This window comes from Hippoglossus stenolepis, chromosome 6 (genome assembly GCF_022539355.2).
Source record: "Hippoglossus stenolepis isolate QCI-W04-F060 chromosome 6, HSTE1.2, whole genome shotgun sequence".
Classification (NCBI taxonomy): domain Eukaryota; kingdom Metazoa; phylum Chordata; class Actinopteri; order Pleuronectiformes; family Pleuronectidae; genus Hippoglossus; species Hippoglossus stenolepis.
In genome coordinates, this window is record NC_061488.1 from 25449287 (window position 1) to 25467342 (window position 18056).

The window sequence follows — 18056 nt, forward strand, 5'->3', positions numbered from 1 at the left end:
CAGGTCGCAGTCTCCTCTGGAGGCGTGGGTTCGAATCCCACTTCTGACATTACTCTTTTGTTTCCAATAGTCAATGCGTAGGTCGTTCTCCATCTATGACAGCCAATCAGTCAGTCCGTTTTCCATCTTTTACGTGACGTCACCGCCACTGACAGCCAATCGGTACGTCCGTTCTCCATCTTTGACTCGCAGGCGCTGACTGTAAATTTGACTTGTTGATCTTTGTCTCTCTGATATTTAATCGAGAGCTAAAATGTTGCCAAAGTTATTTTACTTTGTCAGGTTGCTATTCAGCTCATTTATTACACTGACAATCGAATGTAACACAGGGGTTAACAGTTTTTGTAAGATATATTAAAATCACTGTTTATTCATTACTTCATTACAGTCGGCATTTGTTATGTTGTTGGGGTATTTTACACTCCATATGCAGCTCGTCTTTATATAAATCAAGCCACGTTACATAGTAAGATCAAGGCCGTACAAAATTAAGTATAATTCATAATCATAATCTTTAACATCATTATAATGCATATTCTTATGCACTACATTATGCCACTTGTGTATAATATATATATATATATATAGGTAAGTTACCATTGCTCACATTTATAAATACATATATAATACACTGTATTCAAACTGAATTATACTATGTCAGTGGATTTACAATTATTTCATGTTAATTTGAATGAGGATTTTTTTATTGTTTCATAATTATACTAATAGTCAACTTTATTTGTAGCTTTCCCAGGCTTTGGATTGAGGGTATTGTCTGGCCCATCAGCTGTCACCACCAGCTCAGCCTCCATCCTTCCTCTCCCCACCACCCTCACAACCACTGTCCCTGCTGCTACAGCCGTGGCTAGGTCTGGATCACAGGCCACCACCCCAGTTGCACCAGAGCAACCACTGGTGAGTCTTTTTGTGACAAATTACACTGTGACAAGTTTGTTACTTTTGTGTCTGTGATGTTGTTTTTCTCATTTTGATATACTCTTATATTTACCAGGCTGTGGATGAGCGTTGTGTTCTGGTTATGATGGCACTGCTACGGTGGGGCAGAGGACTGACACTGACCACTCAACAACCTGCAGGCCAATACTATTATGTAAAAAGAAAGTATTGTTGCAATAGTTGATTGCTGAAATTATTTTCTTACTATTTAATTTATTCTTTGTATTTCATTTATTGATTACCTCCACTAAGGAGGTTATTTTTTCACTCCTGTCTGTTTGTTGATTGGTTTATTTTATTCATTTCTTCGTGGTTAATGTTGTTTGGGGTTCTTTGTGTTAAGATTTACAGTATATTTTGTAATAAATTTGTACTATTTTTCTACAGCATTATTTTGTTTATTTCTCCCAAAATGTAAGCAATCTATGTAAGCATTTCAAACAGAATGTTTTACCATTTGACTCTGTGGTATTGTCAATGTGTCACTGTCCAATTTGTATCAAATATGAAGTGACTAAGTGGCATTTGAAAGATTCATAATACTAGGTAACAGTTTTGGTAGATAGACACAGGAATTGACTAACCAACCTTTGGATCCACAGCTGCTTATGCCATTCTCCAGCAAAGTGTCATTTTGGTCATATTAATCAAATTAATACAATAAAAACTGCATCCTATAACTTCTGACAGGCACCAGGATAGTTTCAATTATCAATTCTTTCAATTTTCACAAAATTTCCTTTCTGTTGACCGCTCGGCCATCCTTCTGTATTACAGCAGGAAAAGGCTATCGTTTTTTTTCAGAGGTTTAACCAGGTTTTGAAGCGTGGTATGTTCACTTACTGTGGCCTGAACACTTGGAAGAATTACTGAAGGCTTCAAGATGCACTGAACTCTGCATAATCTCCTGACATTCTCCGGAGGGGCTGTATGTGAGAACACAAATGCCAACTCAGAGGCTTTGGACTTTCTCCTGAGTTTCTCCTGCCAGCCCCCCCGAGTAAAAACTCCAGAATATGTTCGAATGAGCCCATGTGAGAAATCAGCAGGGGATTAACTGGAAGATAAACCGCAAGTGAGTTGTTGTGTTTATGATGTTTCTAACACATGACAGATAGCAATACTTAAAAAAACAAAAAGAAAACAAATATCTCAGGATTAAAAAGAGGTGTCATTCGCGTAGATGACACAGACGAATATCTCAACCAGAATCGAGAGCTTTTGGTGACGCTGGTGTTGATGTGCTGTAAGCATAGACATGTGATAGCCACAGCGACCTTTATACGTTACATTATCCCTCACCTTAATGCTACAGAGATTTCTGTGTTGTTGTGAATACAACTGAACACCTGATCTGCTTCTATACTAACTGCGGCTGGTGCAATGATGTGACAGTGATTCAACAGCACTGTTCTCCTGATCTGGAATATTTTTTTATCAAATGCAAACCCTTCTATTCCCCCCGTGAGTTTGTTTCATTCATTCTGGTCGGTGTTTACATTCCACCTCAGGCCAACGTGCAAGAGGCACAACGCATGCTCGCAGACCAGATACTGTGTGTGGAACGGACTAACCCGGACTCCTTAGTTATTGTCCTCGGCGACTTTAACAAAGGAAATCTCACCCGCGAACTCCCCAAATATAAACAATTTATTAAATGTCCGACCAGAGAGGAGAACATTCTGGATCACTGTTACACCACAGTAAGCAGTGCCTATCACGCCGTCCCCCGGGCTGCACTGGGACTCTCGGACCACGTCATGGTCCATTTGATTCCTGCATACAGGCAGAAACTAAAACTCTGCAAACCTGTTGTGAGGACTTCAAAGCAGTGGACCAGTGAAGCTGTGGAGGATCTTCAGGCGTGCTTGGACTGTACAGATTGGGAGGTTTTCAGGACTGCTACAAACAGTCTGGACGAGTACACAGAGGCTGTGACTTCGTATATCAGCTTCTGTGAGGACAGCTGTGTCCCATCACGCTCCAGGGTGTGTTACAACAATGACAAACCCTGGTTCACAGCCAAACTCAAAAAGTTAAGGTTGGAGAAGGAAGAAGCGTTCAGGAGTGGGGACAGAGACAGGTTTATAGAGTCGAAATACAGGTTTAGCAAGGAGGTGAGAGAAGCCAAACGTCTGTACTCTGAGAAACTCCAACACCAGTTCTCAGCCAATGACTCTGCCTCTGTCTGGAAAGGGCTTAGGCAGATTACAAATTGTAAGCCTAGAGCCCCCCACTCCACTAACGACCCACGCCTGGCCAACGACTTGAATGAGTTTTACTGTCGCTTCGAACACCATCCCCCGTGACACCACCCTCCAGCCCATCAACTGCACCTCCCCCACCATAGCAAAGGCCTGCGCCTTTCCACAACTGCCCACCTCAGAGCCCCCACCCTCCTCCCCTACCACAGTGACGACTCTCTCCATCCTGGAGAGGGACGTCAACAGACTCTTCAGGAGACAGAACCCCCGCAAAGCAGCCGGGCCAGACTCTGTCTCTCCATCAATCCTGAAGCACTGTGCTGATCAGCTGTCTCCGGTGTTCACAGCCATTTTTAACACCTCACTGGAGACATGCCACGTACCAGCCTGCTTCAAGACCTCCACCATCATCCCTGTCCCCAAAAAAACTAAGATCACTGGACTCAATGATTACAGACCCGTCGCCTTGACCTCTGTGGTGATGAAGGCATTTGAGCGCCTTGTGCTGCTCCACCTCAAAGCCATCACTGACCCTCTCCGGACCCCCTGCAGTTTGCCTACAGAGCCAACAGGTCTGTAGCGATGCAATAAACATGGTCCTTCACTTCATCCTCCAGCACCTGGACTCCTCAGGAACCTACGCCAGGATCCTGTTTGTGGACTTCAGCTCTGCCTTCAACACCATCATTCCGGCTCTGCTACAGGACAAGCTCTCCCAGCTGAGTGTGCCTGACTCCACCTGCAGGTGGATCACAGACTTCCTGTCTGACAGGAGGCAACACGTGAGGCTGGGAAGCATGTCTCTGATTCCAGGACCATAAGCACCGGTTCCCCTCAAGGCTGTGTTCTTTCCCTCTACTCTTCTCCCTGTATACCAACAGCTGCACCTCCAGTCATCAGTCCGTCAAACTCCTTAAGTTCGCGGACGACACCACCCTCATTGGGCTCATCTCTGGTGGGGACGAGTCTGCCTACAGGTGGGAGATTGACCATCTGGTGACCTGGTGTGGTCAGAACAACCTGGAGCTCAATGCTCTGAAAACAGTGGAGATGGTTGTAGACTTTAGAAGGAACCCAGCCCCACCCACCCCCATCACCCTGAGAACTCCCCAGTCGACACTGCGGAGTCCTTCCGCTTCCTGGGCACCATCATCTCCCAGGACCTCAAGTGGCAGCTGAACATCAGCTCCCTCACCAAAGAGCTCAACAGAGGATGTACTTCCTGCGGCAGCTGAAGAAGTTCAACCTGCCAAAGACAATGATGGTGCACTTCTACACCTGCATCATCGAGTCCATCCTCACCTCCTCCATCACCATCTGGTACGCTGCTGCCACTGCCAATGACAAAGGCAGACTGCAGCGTATCACCCGTTCTGCTGAGAAGGTGATTGGCTGCAATCTGCCATCTCTACAGGACCTGTTTGCCTCTAGGACCCTGAGGCGTGCAGGTAAGATTGTGGCCGATCCTTCCCACCTGGGTCACAAACTCTTTGAGGTGCTTCCCTCCGGCAGGAGGCTGCGGTCCATCAGGACCAAAACCTCACGCCACAAGACCAGCTTCTTCCCGGCTGCAGTTGGTCTTATCAACAAGGCCCGGGACCCCCACCTGACTTGGACTCTTATCCCTCTTATTAGAATTTCACCTCTTCAAGGTGATGTTACTAGTTTTCACATAAACCATCAACTTGTCTATTAGACCCTAATCCAATAAAGTTTTTCTTCTAATCAACAGTTCTCTATTGAAACAGATTAATATGTCTCTATTAACCAGCTAAGTATCTCAGGCTTTTAGCTGGTTACAGTAAATAAACCTCTGCTTAAAAAGCCTAATCTTGACCCAGATGTTATAGCTAATGAAAGACCCATACCAATTGGCTGGAAAAAGTAATACAATACCAGGTGTACAGTAATGTACAGTAATGACTTCTGTTCACTAACAGAAGTCAAAATTAATATGAAAATGAGTCAAGGATTCAATGTTGTGTCTTTATTTTTTGTTAAACATATACATATATATTCTTGAATTAAGGCATGTATACAACATGAATTGAACCATCTACACATAGAAGCCATAAATAGGAATACTTCTTTGGATTTTAGGCAATAATCCATCGAAAATAAAGTTCCTCTGCAGTTTCTCACTAAAACACACTGTGTGTAAAAGTATTACAGCAAAAAGTTATGGAAAGTTGTAGTTGACAAATGCTTTTACATTACGTGATTCTGCCTTTGTCCTTTATAAAGTTGTGTGCAGACTCCTGCTTACTTTAGTACTTTATTTCATTGTCTATGGGGAATGTCCAAAGATCAAAAACCTCTGGAAAGATGTTACAAAATGTTTGTCAGAAATGTTTAATATCAAAGTCCCTTTCAATGTCAAACTCTGTGTACTTGGAATATATCCGAAGGACTTTATACAAACATCGAAACGGACCAAACTTCTGGACTTTGGACTTCTTCAAGCCAGGAGAGCTATTGCAATCTGTTGGAAGAGTGTGGATGCACCATCATTGAGAATGTTTATCCGGAAGCTGACTGACTGTATCGGTCTGAAAAGACTAACTTACATTGCTAAGGGCAAGCGGAAAGACTTTGTTTGGCTCTGGGAACCATACATGACCATCATGAAAGATGGATGTCTGGGATTTACCTGAAAGTAGATTGTAAACAAAGTAGGGAAATACTGTATTTAATCTTATTTGTATTCTATCTGGTATCAATGCAGGGTGAATGTGTGTATGGATGGGGATATGTATGTCTATGTCGTGTACGTACTTCTGGTCTCAAATTGTTGTCAATGTATGTTTTTAATGTGATGGTATAAGAAAATGAACATAAACTTATTGTGGAAAAAATAAAGAAAAAATAAACAAAACACTTAGAAGATAAGAAAAGATAATCCTTTGCAATATTTCAGCAGTAAGAGTCAAAAAGGTATCAGCAAGTAATAAGTTACATGCAATACTTAAGTGTGAGGAACTATGTATGAGTCTGAAATGAAGTTAAATAAAGTTAAAGAATCAACCACTGGAGCCGGGGGCGGGAGGTGGTGAAAGAGGCGGCTGCAGGTGCAGCGTGATTGACACGTTCCTCAGCAATACACATTTCGCCGCCCTTGTCAAAGTTGGAGGCAATTGCCTAGTTCCCCTATACGGACACGCCGGCAGTGCATGTCTATGTAAACAGCATGATGCTACACGGCCGGTAGAGCTTCTCATGCCGGGTCAACGCCTCTAACTCATCTATCTTATTGGGAGGATTCACCTCAAACAAGTGAGTGTGTATATGATGTTTCTAACACATGACAGCCACAAAACGGAAAAAAGCAAGAAGAATACAAATATCTCAGGATGAAAAAGAGGACACCAACCCGTAGACGAAGATGTCACAATATTTTGGTGACCCCGGTCTAAGGTCTGGAAACATAGACATGTGATAACCACAGGGAACTTTAAACGTTACATTATCCCTCACTTTAATGCTACAGACATTTCTGTGTTGATATGAACACAACAGACCCCCTGCCACATTGTAGATATAAGAAACATCCTGATGAGAAGGGCTTACATAAAGTGAATGTCAGGTTCCACCGAGACTTGAACTCGGATCACTGGATTCAAAGTCCAGAGTGCTGACCATTACACCATGGAACCAGGACGTAGAGCAACCAAATCATCACCGCCACTCGTTCAGGATTGCTGCAGATACACATTATAGGCCAGGTATCCTTTTACCGTGCTGCTGCATGTCCTCCCTCCTCACTCACCCGCTGACCTGCGCTCACTTTACACATTAACAATAGACACTAATCAGAAGTAATTAGCAGCCATTGCTGTGTCTTGTGTAGCTCACATGGCAAAGCCATCTCCTCACTGGAGTAAGCATTTACTGTGTCTGCAGAAACTAAAGAAAGACTCAACAGAAACTGTCTGCCCCTGACCACCTACATGAGTTAAATCAAAAGTAAGCAGGAGACAAGTAATACATACAAAGCTAATGGAAATGAATACAAGCACTATAGAACCAAAAATATAATGATAAAATGTTGCCGATTAAATAGAAGGTCACTCAGATCAAAAGCTCTACTTGTGATGATCTGATATTTGATCACCAATTTGATTGATTCTGTTTGACTGAAACCTGGCTGCAGCAAGATGAATATGTGGGTTTAAATAAAGCAAAGCCCCCCACCCACATTAGAACTCATAGTCCTCGAAACACAGGCAGAGGTGGAGGGGTCACAGCCATCTTTAAATCGGACTCATCAATCAACACTCAACCTACAGGTACATTTGAAAGTCTCATCCTAACCCTCGTACATCCTAGTTGCAAATCACAATATTGCTAATGACAGCCTTAGTTCTGCATTTAATTCACTGATAGACTCCAGTGGTTTTATTCAACATGTAAATAACCACACTCACTCACTGTTTTAATCCCACTCTTGATCTTGTTCTGACATATGACTTAGAAATGTAATATTTAATAATATTTTCCCGAAAACCTCTTCTGTCTGACCATTTCTAATTACATTTGAATTCACAATTATTAACTACACTATAGATCTACACTATAGATCTTTCCAAGGTGACTTTACTAGCCTTCACATAAACCATCAACTTGTCTATTAGACCCTAATCCAATAAAGTTTTTCTTCTAATCAACAGTCATCTTGTGGAGGGTGATGCCAGCCAACAGGGAGCGGGCCGTGGTCGACGGAGCGACCGACGACCAGGAGAGGAGCTGCAGCACACCGGCCTGCCACCTCCACTGCCTCCGGGCCAGTGGAGGGGTCGGGGTGATGTGCTGCCAGGCTTAGCGCTGAAGACTGTTCAGAACATTGTCTGGTACACTGGACAGGACTCCAGTACATTTATCCAGGCGGGAGGTGATGAAGGCATGAATGAGGGTGTCTGCCAAGGAGTCAGTGAGTGAAGGCCGGTGTCTGGATATGTTTTTGAGGTGAAAGAAGGAGGATTTGGTGATGGATTTGATGTGGGATTGGAAGGAGAGGGTGGAGTAAAGAATGACACTGAAAATGAATCAAGGATTCAATGTTGTGTCTCTATTTTTTGTTAAACATATACATATATATTCTTTAATTAAGGCGTGTATACAACATGAATTGAACCATCTACACATAGTAGCCATCAATAGGAATACTAGATTATAGGCAATAATCCATAGAAAATAAAGTTCCTCTGCAGTTTCTCACTAAAACACACTGTGTGTAAAAGTTTTACAGCAAAGAAGTTATGAAAGTTATAGGAATCTTGTAAGGATTGGATTATAAAAGGGATCTTTGACAAGCTGCAGGTTAATGCTTATCATATTTTCCAGGCCACCACCCCTTTAATGTGCCTAGATGTAAATGAGGAAACATACAGTGTACAATTGAAGAAATGCATGTTTTCAATTTTACATTATCTGATTCTGGCTTTGTCCTTTATAAAGATGTGTGCCGTCTTCTCCAGACCTCACAAGAGCAAAATTAATAAAAAATGATGATATGCATTACATAAGCTATTTTACTCGACAACAAACAGTTTTTACACACCTTGATTATTCATCCACAGATCTGGTCAGGTTAGTTTTGACCATGTGTCCGTCTCTTTGTCCCCTCAGACCTGCCAGGTAGACCTGAGGCCTGGGCATGTTGCTCTCACCGTCTCTCTTGCTTTGACAGGCGGCGTCCTTGGGCAGCCAGGTCTGAGTGATGTTTTCCCGCCTCATGTGGCTCAGATCAGTCTGTGCTGAGTGCGTAACTTTGGTCCGAAGATTAGCCTGGAATTATGAAATGGAAACATTTATTGGTCAATAACTTAACAAGGTTATATATGGCAGAGCCAAAACAGGTGTTAGTAGACGGAAGGTAACTTGATTTGTCTCTGTAATGTGGTGTTTATATCTGTACCTATATTTGCTGGAGGTTATTTTCCTCTAATTCAATTTTTTTCTACAGGTGCTAGCAGTGTTTTACTTAATACAGTGTCAATAAATTACATCAGGAATTTAAATGAGAATCAGTGCTTTGTTAAAACCGTGCACTTGGCTACATTGGTTGGGGGTGAGATATTATCAGGGAAGTGCATTAGTGATAGACTATTGCATTTATCAGACACCAATACACGGTTCAATGGTGTGTGTGCTCACAGACAGTTAACATGATGACAACTATTTGACAACTATTTTTTCTTCATGAGATAAATAGCAGTAATACAAAGTACCCGCCCAGCAAAGTGCACTAGCATGTATGTGATAGGACAGTGCAGCACCACATGACACTGTGCTGCATTTTGTTGCAGTATAAGTTGGGCCAGGGCCATTCAAATCAATGTGTATTTTCAGTCTAAACTTCTGCCTATTTATCCTGGATGTTGTTTGATGCCGAAAAAGAGCAAAAAGAGCAACTTATAAAACTACATGGTCACTAGTGACAGTGTGAATTCACCAGGCTCACCAGTCTGATAGCTTTTCTCCGCAGTTCCCACTCATTCCACTCATATGACTTGACTATGTTTGTCTCCACTGGGTGTAGGTCAGTCTGCGTGCTGCTCTCACACTTAGTGATGGGCTTCACCAGCAAACTCTCTCCTGGCTGCATCTGCAAAACCACAAGTTAGAAACAGTTATTTTTAATGCGATCACCAGATCATGCCAAAGTGACATGAACCGTTTTCAGACATGACCTCCAGAGGAACTCTTGGGTCCAGACTTTGTCCAGAGGTTACGTTTCACACATGAACAACACAGCAGGAAATTCTTTGCTGTTAATCCTGCGGAGGATCTCCTGCTGTGTTCACACATCTGCTGACTTTATACTAAGTGCTTTCACACATACACCTCCTCCAGAGGATCTCCGGAGTTCAGTGCATGTCCGAAAACAGCTACACTGTCAAATTCTATGTTTAATTCCCCAGAGAAAGAATACTCACCTCAGAGTATGGACTGACACAGGAGAACTGTTGGTGGAGTTTGAGAAGCTGAATGAGTTCAGGAGAGAGCTTGGCTTTTTCTGTGACCTCTGCAATGAAGTCGTCTGGACGAGAGGCAAATTTCAAAGCTGCTTCTTTGGAGCTAAAAGCATAAAGCTTCTCTTTATGTCTCATGACTCCAATGTGTGGATTACCTGCAAAAGAAATGGGACATTACTTAAAAGGACAAAACTTAAAAGGACAAAATATTTAATACTTTTACATCATAGTGATGTCATGTGACATCACAATGCCCCACATTTGCATAATAGGAGAGGGGGCTTTAGATATACAGGAGCTATAACCTATATAGTGTTTGAGACAGAGGCTGAAAAGAGGAGCTGCAGCAATGGACAGCATGAGCAAAGTGATGAGTCTGAACATTCGATTATGTAAACCTTTTATTTTCTAATGAGGATAAGACCATGGATAAATGTGTCCAACATTATTCTTTTTTGCTGCACGACACTGAGACAAGTCAGTTGAGGTGGTTAATGATAAAACAATAATGAAAGAGTAATAACGAGAGCAGTACCTGGAAGAAGAAGCCCATCCCGGTTCACAAGTGTGTAGCCACAGACTCCATTATACTGTAGCAACAGATCATTAAAACTAGTTGTTGCTTCAGGCAGGAGCCATTCCTGTGTCTTCATCTCAGCTTGAATAATGCGCTCATCTGAAACATAAAAGCAAGAAATCCAGCTGCTTGTAAGCTCAAGTCACTTTGGCTTGGACATTTTTCTTTGTGGAATCCAGTTTTATGACTTTTGAAATGTGGAATTCATGACTTAATAGAGACTGACACAGTGTGACTATGTGTGACATCAGACATACCTGAGGACTCAGTCAGTCTCTGTTCATCTGTCTTCACCTCTGACGCCTCCAGCAGGTCATCCAGATAAGCTTCAGAAAAAATGTTGGCCTGAGAGGTGAGGAGGGGCTGCAGACTGAGCTTGATGTTATTGAGGATGCTCAGCAGCTCAGCCTCATCCCGAAGTCCAGACCACACGTCTGACAGGGCTTTGAACAGTGGCTTAAAGAAAATATGAGAAATGACAAAAATGAGCAATTGTTAATTATTATTATTATTATTATTATTACTATTATAACTTATATTACATATATTTCACAAGTACAACATGCGTCACACCTGAAACACAAAGAGTTTTCAATTTAACTGTAACTTATAACCAAGCGAGAGGAACCACTAATGTGAATCAGACTAAGACAATGACTTTATATAAAAATGGACATAGACTCCAGGTCTGGAAATTGAAGCAGATGCGGAAGTGCCTGAAACCTGTATTCTCTAGAATGACCAGCAGAGGGCGACTCCAAACAAAGGTCTGTTTCTATAGAAGTCGATGAGAAAATGACTCTACATCTCACTTGATTTATAACGTCAGCTAACATTTTCATACAGAGTTTATATTCTCAATCTCTAGTTTCAAGTTTTCTTCGAAACAGCATGATGCTCGTTTTGTAAATTATGGTCCCATTAAGTGTCAAATAGACGTAAAGCACCATAGAAATTGTGTGATTGACAGCTAGTACCATCCAAAGGGTGGAGGTGGCACCTGTAAGTGGGTGTGCAGTAGCTCGTCCCCTGATCCTCCAAATATATACTTTCGGTTTAAAAAAACTAAGATGGCGCTGGACAAAATACCAAACTCTGTTGTCACAGTGGGTTAACACTATAGGCTAAACACATTCTGAACTAAACACAGGCAGAGGGCTGTTTAAACTAACTCTCAATGTAGAAGCAATCATGTGTACTTGCCGAAATGTTGAACTGCTCCTTTAGGAGAAAATCTAACGGAATTACAGTAACAACACTTGGATGACACCCAGTACAGTGCAAACCTCCATCAAGGCCAAACTATCCATTTTTTTAAGTTTTCACAATAGAAAAATAACAGCAAAAAGGAAGTAGTCTGATAATCTGCACCAAATTTAACAACATAAATTCTGTGTGTCAGATTTTTATTTTATTTTAACATATTATTTCTAGAGAAATTAAGAAAAAAGTGATCCACACCAAGAATTTAATTGTTCTTCCCTGGCCCATGTTCCATCATTTCACCAGGTTTGGTACAGATCAATGGCATTATGAGTAATCCTAATTTCAAATGACCAAACATCCCAACAAACAGTAAGCTCCTTGGCAAACTCACAAAAACATTTGCAGTGGGTACAGCTGTCTTTGACTGCACGGTTTCTTTCAGCAGCTTCATCTGTGACGAGAGCTCCGTCTGCAGGAATTCAACATGCTTGGCACACAGACATGCATCAGCCTGATAGTGAAAGCAAAACACATTTATTCTTTAAACATATCACTCAGGAACGTAATACATCACTTCAGTTATTCTTCATTTTTACAGAATAAACTAGAAAAATGGTGTATTGAAAAAAACACAGTTACAACTACCAGCTACTGTTACCTCACCAGTAACATTTTGAGGAACACTTCGTGCTGCCTGATGTTGTAGAGAGCCTGTTTGAGCAAGACAGAGGACACGTCAAGTTCTTCAGGCTGATGGTCAGAGTCTGTCAGCTTCTCCAGCACAGCCGTGTATTTCCATGCCAAACTCTGTGACGCACTCAGCTCCTTCTCTATGCTGTTACTGATGACTGGAAGACTTCCATTTAGAAAGTCCGGCACTGCAGAGTGAATGTAGAAGGAAATATTATAATTATCAAAGGCAGTATTGGTGATTACAACCGTCTGATGATGAAGTTTAAGACACATGTATGTATGTGTAACTTTACACAGTGGTTTAAAAAAAAACACTTTTCTGGGCTGGATTCTCAGATTGTACCAACAGCTCGTCTCCACTATGGGAACTTAACATCACCTTTAACCTGGACTAACTTGGCTGATGACTATAAACCTACTCAAAAGAACATGAGACGCTTTACCCTCAACCAGCCCCTCTCTGTGATCTAAGCAGAAGGTGGTCTTTTTACATAAAAAATTGTAATAGTAATAATACCTTAATGTCTGTATTTATCTAGTGCCTTTCAAGGTACCCAAGACGGCTTTACAGAGACAGAGGGAAAAAACTACAAGGACAGAAAATAATACTAGAAACACTAGCTGGGACTAGACTAAACTCAGTGTCCAGAGACGGGACATTGTGGATTGCTGCTGGGAGAGTATTCCAGAGGGTGGGGGCTGCTGCACTGAATGCCATGTCACAATAGGCTCTGAAGGGATGGGATGCAAATCTATGTCCGAGGGCCGTAGATTTCGGAATGAAAATAGGGTGGAGGACGTCAGACGAGTACTAGGGGGCCAGGGCATGAAGGGATATGCAAACAGGATTTTTCAGAGCAGTGAACACATTACTTTTTATGTCAATAGGCTGGTGTAGTGTACTTAGTTCACGAAGGTCAGTTTCCTCCCCCCTCTTCCTGCTGGCTTTGTTGAAGATTCGGATCCCTGTTACAATCATGGTAAGTTCATTAAGCTGCTTCTCCTTTTCCTTCTTTAAAAGCACCATGAAGGTTCCCAGTTCAGTCGGAGGAAAGACACTTTGCAGAGCAGCTGGCACAAAGAGAAACCAACAGTCAGGATACAATGTGTTGTGTTCTGCATGGCAAAAGGTATGTGTGGCAATTTCAGCCACAAGGGCATTAGTGAGGTCCAACACTAATGTTGAGTGATAATAAATATGATCCAGTTCATTGCAAAGGTGTTGGATGGGGTTGAGTCTGTGGTCTGTGCAGACCAGAGGTTTTTTCCTTATGGAGCTGCCTTTGTGCACAGGGGTCATGTCGTCTTGGTGACAAGAGACTTGACCCTGTCGTCCTCCTCGCTTGTCAAGAGCATGTCACAATATTTACTATACTATATACTGTAAAAGTTTCAGACACTATAGTGAATGTGACAGATCAGTTATGACATTTAAACAGATTGCATCCAAATAGTCTGAAGACAGGTTCATATCTGTTAGTAAAAGCTAGAAAGTAAATTTCACTTTGACTCAACATTTTATCATTGACTACTCGTTTCATTACAATTGCTAAGGAGGTTATGTTTTTGTCTGTTTGTTTGTTAGCATGATTAAGCTACTGAATGGATTACCACAAAACTTGGTGGAGGGGTGTGGTATGGGTGAGGAAAGATCCCATTAAATATTGGTGTGGATCCTGATCATTTGGCGGATCAAGGATTTTTTTTTTCACTTTGTGAGATAGAGTTGTTTTAAGAAATTTTGTGAATTTCTACAGAAATAATTCATGGACCTTGATAAAAAAAATCTCTATGTGCTCTCTGAGTGTCATTCTTGATGTCTGTGAGACAGGCTAGGATTAGGTGTACTTGATATACTTTAGGTGAGAATGGCACAATTCATAGATCTGGTCTGTGTTATCTGCAAAACTGGAACAATATTTGTGTGTTGTTAAAATTGGTGGCATTACCCTTTATCCTACATTCCCACATAATGCTGTCTCTACACTTTTACTTAATGCATATTCTCTTGACACAGTGAAAGAACAAGTTGGTGTAAAACCTGTAGCCTCTTGCAGAGTGTTGTCATCTGTAGGTGAACCCATGCCGGAGCGCAGCACGATGTATGTGATGATTTTACGGTACAGAGCATCTAGTTCCTCTCGTGTTTTCACCCTGCTATCAGTGATGTCTCTGCTAACTGGGCTGAGCCTGGAGTCCACCACCCGCTGGATTTCCTCGAGAAACTCACCTGCACAAACACATAAAGTACTTGCCTAGTCATGATATCCATATTGCAAAATATATTTTCTTACTCATTTAAATCAATTCTAAACTCACTCCTAACACACAACCAGTCATGGCAAAAAGACCAAAAGTTTTATATATGCTCCAGTTTGACATTTCTAAAGACATTTCTAAAAAAGTTGTTTGCATTGTTTGATCGGTCTATGGCTTATTGAATTAAGCAGGTAGGACAAGTTGTGATGATACTACTAAGACAAGACTGGACTAGAGTTAAACATTTGTGTTTTTAAAAAATGTATTGAATGATGATTTTCCATTTCAGTTTTTGGCACCTATATCTCTGAATGTCTTCAAGAGAGGCTCAAGAGGTTCAAGAGAAGTCTGTAATCATGACTGCAGTAGCAGGAGACATTAGTGTGAATATAGTTGCAATTACTTACGTCGGGAAGTGTAATTTATATCAAAATACACTTGCATTTTGATTGTGTCGAGGGAGGGGCTGCACTTTTCCATCAGTTTATCCAGACACAACTATAAAAAACATTGTAGATTAGAAACTGGGCTGTTGTTTTGATTAACCACTCTGAGGTCATGTGCTCTGTAGAGGGCTCGAAGGCAAGGATTTTATATTATATTATTAAAAACTTTATAAATGTATCTTTGATATGATAAAACACTTAAAATGTCACCACTTTTGCACTATGAGTAAAGAAAGAAAGAAAATCACTTTCTGAGCCAAAGTTTTGTAAACTGTGGAGATAAGTGCTTTTAAATTAAATGCTATAGATCATCAAAATAAAATGTACAGTCAATATTATACTTTATATTAGTCAATAAAATATATAGCATTTACATATTTTATATTATTCTGAACACTTGTTAAAAACAGATCAAAACTAACCTCCTCCAGTTTCTGGACATCTTGTTTTGTCAGTGTGCGATCAACATTGAATCCATTTCTTGGGTCCAGAACAACAGCTTTCACCTAAACGTGCAGTAAAAATGTCAAAATCAAAACTAAAATGAGTTGACAGTCAACATGGATGACGGGACACATCACAACACACCACTATACGTTTATAAATTACTTTAGTCTTTCAGCGTGTATTAACCATGGGGCGTTAGCATCTAGCGGTAGCTAGCTAGCTTAGTATTCGGGTAATACTGACCATGAAAGCAACCAAAGTGTCCGACACGACATGTCCCCTCACCGCACACTCCTGCACTATCTCACGGATAATGTTTTTAATCACGTTTTCCGCGTGAGCCCGCGACATTTCTAAAAGTAACTGTAACTTATCTTAACTACAGCTTGTTGCTAACGGCACAGCTAGCTACAGCCTCCGCAGGTTGTTGATAGCTGGTTGCCACGGTAACAGTGTTCACGTGACAGTGGGACAAAGGACATGTTTCTGTCAGGAGGAATTATACGAGAGTTACACGTGTCTTCAACTTCATCATCAGACGGTTGTAATCACCAATACTGCCTTTGATAATTATAATATGTCCTTCTACATTCACTCCGCAGTGCCGGACGTTCTAAATGAAAGTCTTCCAGTCATCAGTAACAGCGGCTGTGCCGGAGAAGCTGACAGACTCTGACCATCAGCCTGAAGAACTTGACGTGTCCTCTGTCTTGCTCAAACAGGCTCTCTACAACATCAGGCAGCACGAAGTGTTCCTCAAAATGTTACTGGTGAGGTAACAGTAGCTGGTAGTTATCGTCTGGGAAACTGTGTTTTTTTCAATACACCATTTTTCTAGTTTATTCGGTAAAAATGAAGAATAGCTGAAGTGATGTATTACGTTCCTGAGTGATATGTTTAAAGAATAATTGTGTTTTGCTTTCACTATCAGGCTGATGCATGTCTGTGTGCCAAGCATGTTGAATTCCTGCAGACTGAGCTCTCGTCACAGATGAAGCTGCTGAAAGAAACCATGCAGTCAAAGACAGCTGTACCCACTGCAAATGTTTTGGTGAGTGTTTTTCATCACTGTAACTATTACCTCTGCCAAGGAGCTTACTGTTTGCTGGGATGTTTGGTCATTTGTAATTAGGATTACTCATAATGCCATTGATCTGTACCAAACCTGGTGAAATGATGGAACATGGGCCAGGGAAGAACAATTCAATTCTTGGTGTGGATCACTTTTTTCTTAATTTCTCTAGAAATAATATGTTAAAATAAAATAAAAATCCGACACACAGAATGTATGTTGTTAAATTTGGTGCAGATTATCAGACTACTTCCTTTTTGCTGTTATTTTTCTATTGTATTACTACGGATTCATGAGACAGAAAGAGAAGCTTTATGCTTTTAGCTCCAAAGGATCTGCACTGAACTCCGGAGATCCTCTGGAGGAGGTGTATGTGTGAAAGCACTTAGTATAAAGTCAGCAGATGTGTGAACACAGCAGGAGATCCTCCGCAGGATTAACAGCAAAGAATTTCCTGCTGTGTTGTTCATGTGTGAAACGTAACCTCTGGACAAAGTCTGGACCCAAGAGTTCCTCTGGAGGTCATGTCTGAAAACGGTTCTCATCACTTTGGCATGAACTGGTGGTCGCATTAAAAATAACACTGTGACAGTGTCCGTTTCTAACTTGTGGTTTTGCAGATGCAGCCAGGAGAGAGTTTGCTGGTGAAGCCCATCACTAAGTGTGAGAGCAGCACGCAGACTGACCTACACCCAGTGGAGACAAACATAGTCAAGTCATATGAGTGGAATGGGTGGGAACTGTGGAGAAAAGCTATCAGACTGGTGAGCCTGGTGAATTCACACTGTCACTAGTGACCATGTAGTTTTATAAGTTGCTCTTTTTGCTCTTTTTTGGCATCAAACAACATCCAGGATAAATAGGCAGAAGTTTAGATTGTGAAAAAATTGTTGTCAAATAGTATTGGTCTGATAAATGCATTAGTCTGTCACTAATGCACTTCCCTGATAATAAGTGAACGGTTTTAACAAAGCGCCATTGCTTGTATCAAAATGTACAATCCCTGCACCAAATAACAGCTTGTGGGATTTTTTCACAAATATTTTTCCTTTCATTACTTTTCGTCTACTAACACCTGTTTTGGCTCTTACAGATATAACCTTGTTCATTTATAGACCAATAAATGTTTATATTTCATAGTTCGAGGTTGATCTTAAGTCAAAAGTGACACACTCAGCACAGACTGATCTGAGCCACATGAGGCAGGAACACGTCACTCAA

At 41.3% G+C, this 18056-nt stretch overlaps 1 protein-coding gene, 1 long non-coding RNA gene and 1 other non-coding gene across 3 annotated transcripts; 1 reads left to right on the forward strand and 2 right to left on the reverse strand.

Annotated features, from left to right (window-relative positions):
- Positions 1–8: 8 nt before the first annotated feature.
- Positions 9–1346, forward strand: LOC118110959. The gene is made up of 3 exons (XR_007032795.1): positions 9–162; positions 746–915; positions 1013–1346. It is a non-coding gene; the product is annotated as an uncharacterized LOC118110959 (long non-coding RNA).
- Positions 1347–5152: 3806 nt separating this feature from the next.
- Positions 5153–16226, reverse strand: cfap206 (cilia and flagella associated protein 206). Its single transcript, XM_035159119.2, has 13 exons — positions 16007–16226; positions 15739–15822; positions 15278–15368; positions 14653–14841; positions 13515–13682; positions 12582–12796; positions 12310–12429; positions 10970–11168; positions 10671–10811; positions 10097–10290; positions 9622–9765; positions 8719–8945; positions 5153–8106 (listed from the first exon to the last, which is right to left on the reverse strand). Exons 1-12 carry the CDS (start codon positions 16112–16114, stop codon positions 8724–8726), a joined length of 1875 nt encoding a protein of 624 aa, XP_035015010.1. The 5' UTR covers positions 16115–16226; the 3' UTR covers positions 5153–8106; positions 8719–8723.
- trnaq-uug lies at positions 6743–6814 on the reverse strand. Its single transcript has one exon. It is a non-coding gene; the product is annotated as a tRNA-Gln (tRNA).
- Positions 16227–18056: the final 1830 nt, after the last annotated feature.